General features: G+C 37.3%; 1 protein-coding gene across 1 annotated transcript; it reads right to left on the bottom strand.

Annotated features, from left to right (window-relative positions):
- Positions 1–519: 519 nt before the first annotated feature.
- nupr1b (nuclear protein 1b) lies at positions 520–1,537 on the bottom strand. The gene is made up of 3 exons (XM_067428879.1): positions 1,314–1,537; positions 974–1,111; positions 520–895 (listed from the first exon to the last, which is right to left on the bottom strand). Exons 1-2 carry the CDS (start codon positions 1,411–1,413, stop codon positions 984–986), a joined length of 228 nt encoding a protein of 75 aa, XP_067284980.1. The 5' UTR covers positions 1,414–1,537; the 3' UTR covers positions 520–895; positions 974–983.
- Between the last annotated feature and the right edge of the window lie 1,721 nt (positions 1,538–3,258).

The following is a 3,258-nucleotide window of genomic DNA, read 5'->3' as shown; positions in this document are numbered from 1 at the left end:
TGACCATTACCCAAGCTGTTATTTTTTGTCTTTTTTTTTATCATTGGATACATTTCCATTTAATTTGTTTATAGAAAGGTGCAGGTAATTACACTATTTTTTAAATTAGGTCTCCAATTGAACATTTTCTAGTGACTGATTACATCTAAAATTTTCAGTTGGCCAAATTGAATTTCTGTAAATTGATGCAATTTAAGTCACAGAAATTAAATTTGCCCAACTGAAAAATTAAGATGTGATCAGTCACTAGACTTTTCCAAATGTTTCTCTTAGAATTTTTTTAGGGCACGAGTTGGATTATGATTTTTAAAACCATATTTAGTTTTTTTTTTTACTTTTATTGAAAATAAACTAAATTCTCATATGAGGTTTGACACTTTTTGGTGATTCTAGCAAGTTTGTCCACTTATGAGTTTACCATTTATTTTAAAATTCATTCTGTATCCTTTTCATGAAAGTTAGCAGATGTATTATCATGGCTTGAATGGTTATGGAGGCAAATATTATACAAAACTCAAGTTTGATGGAAAAAGTGGTCTTTATTAAAAAACTTTTAAAAATGGACCAGTTACAAAAAAAACCCCAAAAAGACCAAAGTCTACACTTGGTCAAAACTACGATTTAAAACGTAAATTTCACCATCACAAGCATATCGGTTCCTCTGAACAGGTGCTCGTTCTGCGGGGCCCACCACATAGCCTAGGCTATACAAGAGCAGTGCGCCTGACAAAACTCTCCGCCCAAGAATTCACTGGCCCGGGAGCTTCACTCCGGGTCCTCCCGCTCATCTGATCTAGGAGGAGGTAGGAAGTTATGGTTCTCCTTCTATAGACAAGCGCCCGTTTCCCGCAGAGACACCTGTGGTCGATTGCCAGTTATAGCCGTCCGATTGAACCTACAAGACATATAATTATTTAATTGATATAAACTTTTTTTACCTTCCAATGTTAATGTGGAAATAGCCTACACGCACCTCTTCTGCGTCACTCTTTGGATTTCTTCTCAGCGTTCTGGAGTTTGGCCACTATTTTTCGCTCGTGTCCCGCGGGGTTCTGTCTGTTTGTGTTGCAACTCGCCTCCTTCTTTGTTCTGCCTTTGCGAGTGTTGCTTTCTGTAGTTAACACAGAAAACAAGTCAGTGGACAAGAATGTCAAAACGAAGAACCAATAAACGAAGAACCAATAAACATTACGAAGAACGTCAAGCATGAACAAACTCTCTTAGGAAGTAGGCTACTAGCCTAATCAGTTTAACCAGCGTCACAAAAATACTACCACTAACAAGAACAACAATAAAGTTAATTGAAAACCTACCGGTATAACGGTCTGTTAAGTTATAATATTCATATTCATCGTAGTAGTGGTCCTCAAAAGTCGTCGGCTCAATGTTTTTCACGTCAACGTGGTTACTCATTGTGACAGTGAAAGGCGTAACACGAAATTCTGGAGCAACTGTAAAAACAGAACAGAAGTTTGTATGTGTCTTCTTTCTTGTCCTCGGTTCGGCGTTGTTTACGAGCCTGTCGCTCTGTTTTTAAAGACGTCGCTCCGCCTTCGTTTCCTTCAGCTCCACGCCTGTAGATGGGTCAGCATGACCAGAAGGAAAGTTGCATCAGATACAAGTTAATGTTTGATCAGCAGACCTCGCCTACTGCCAGACAGGATGTCCTTCAGAGCAGATGACATTGTTTTTATTTCGACTTGCACTTTTGTCAAATATTTCCACTTAAACATCTAAATACTAGGTCTACCTGACTGCAAATGCTGTTCTTTTTTTTATTTCAGGAAGTCATTTAGTCACTAAACTTTCAGTTAGGCCTTGTCTGATATCCCTATTTTCATTAACTTTCTCCCTCTCTTTGAGTGTATTTAGCCTATATCTGATAACGATTTGAAAGATTAGATTAATTCAGTTAATGTTTGTCTCTCTCGTTATTTACACCTGACTTTGTGTTCAGACTTCTCATGTGGACTTCTCATGTCTCCCTCTGTGGACTGTGACCCGTTAACCTGCTTTTAGCCGACACGTTTGTCTTGAGGCAATTTTCAATAGCCTTTGGTGTGAATTTCTTAGCCTACATTTTCTTTGCTTATTCATTGTTGAAGATCTGCTCCAGATGATTGCGTTTGTCAAAAAGTCATTTGATAAAGAAATCTATTTGATTTCAAATAGACTGACTATTAGCAAAAATTGTCTTTGAACTGCACCTGCTGGCAAAAACAGCAGAATAAATGTATTGTGCTTTACTGCAGTGTGACTTTGACAGTTTGACTAGATTCACAGTGTCCTATCCTCTCAAATTCAGTTTATTCTCTGTGTCAGTGGTGCTTGTGTGCCAGACGCTTTGAACGTGTGTGTAACCAAGCATAACAAACTGCATACAGTGGGTTCTGTCATCATCAGCACAGAGGATCGTAGGATGCAATCTGCCACAATTGGCGAAATCTACATCCTCCACTGGCAAAGCAAAGCCCAATCCATCATTCAAGAAGATTCTTTGCTCTCCGGCCAAAGCTGTTTTGGTTTCTTGCCGTCAGGCAAGCATTATTGCGCCATCAAAGCAAAGACTAAAGATTCCACCCTCTAGACTAAATAACGTTTTTATCTGACATGTTCAAGGTTTTTTGCTGGTTAGAATGCCTAGTGCCTGCTGGTCGATGTCATATACAAGATTCATTGGGCAAAAAGCATATTTTTCCATTTACAGCCATTCAAAAGGCAAAATAAATGAATACTTTTGGACTTGTACAATCATCAAATGTAGCAAGGTTTGCACAAAAATATTAAGCAGCACAAATTCTTAATAATAATATGTTTCTTGTCAAATCATCATGATTTCTGAAGGATTGTGTTACACTAAAGACATTAAAATTTGCAAACAGTTCACAGTATTTATTAATATATATTTTTTTTTAATCAAATAAATGTCCTAAAAATATGATAAATCTTTAACAAAAATGATTATATTACTATTGTTTGATTTGGTAGCTAGCTTAAAAGATTATAATTTATAAATATAATAAATATATACCAATCGGGCATAACATTATGAACACTGACAGGTGAAGTAAATAACACTGATTATCTCTTCATCACGGCATTAGTGGGTGGGCTATATTAGGCAGCAAGTGAACGTTTTTTCCTCAAATTTGATGTGTTTGAAGCAGGAAAAATGGGTAAGTGTAAGGATTTGAGGGAGTTTGACAAGGGGTGGGGTGCTACCGGTCTGTAGTGGTCAGGGTCATCAAAAGTAGTGCA

The sequence above is a fragment of the Pseudorasbora parva genome, chromosome 2, assembly GCF_024679245.1.
Source record: "Pseudorasbora parva isolate DD20220531a chromosome 2, ASM2467924v1, whole genome shotgun sequence".
Classification (NCBI taxonomy): Eukaryota; Metazoa; Chordata; class Actinopteri; order Cypriniformes; family Gobionidae; genus Pseudorasbora; species Pseudorasbora parva.
This window is presented reverse-complemented; position numbering and strand designations above follow the sequence as displayed.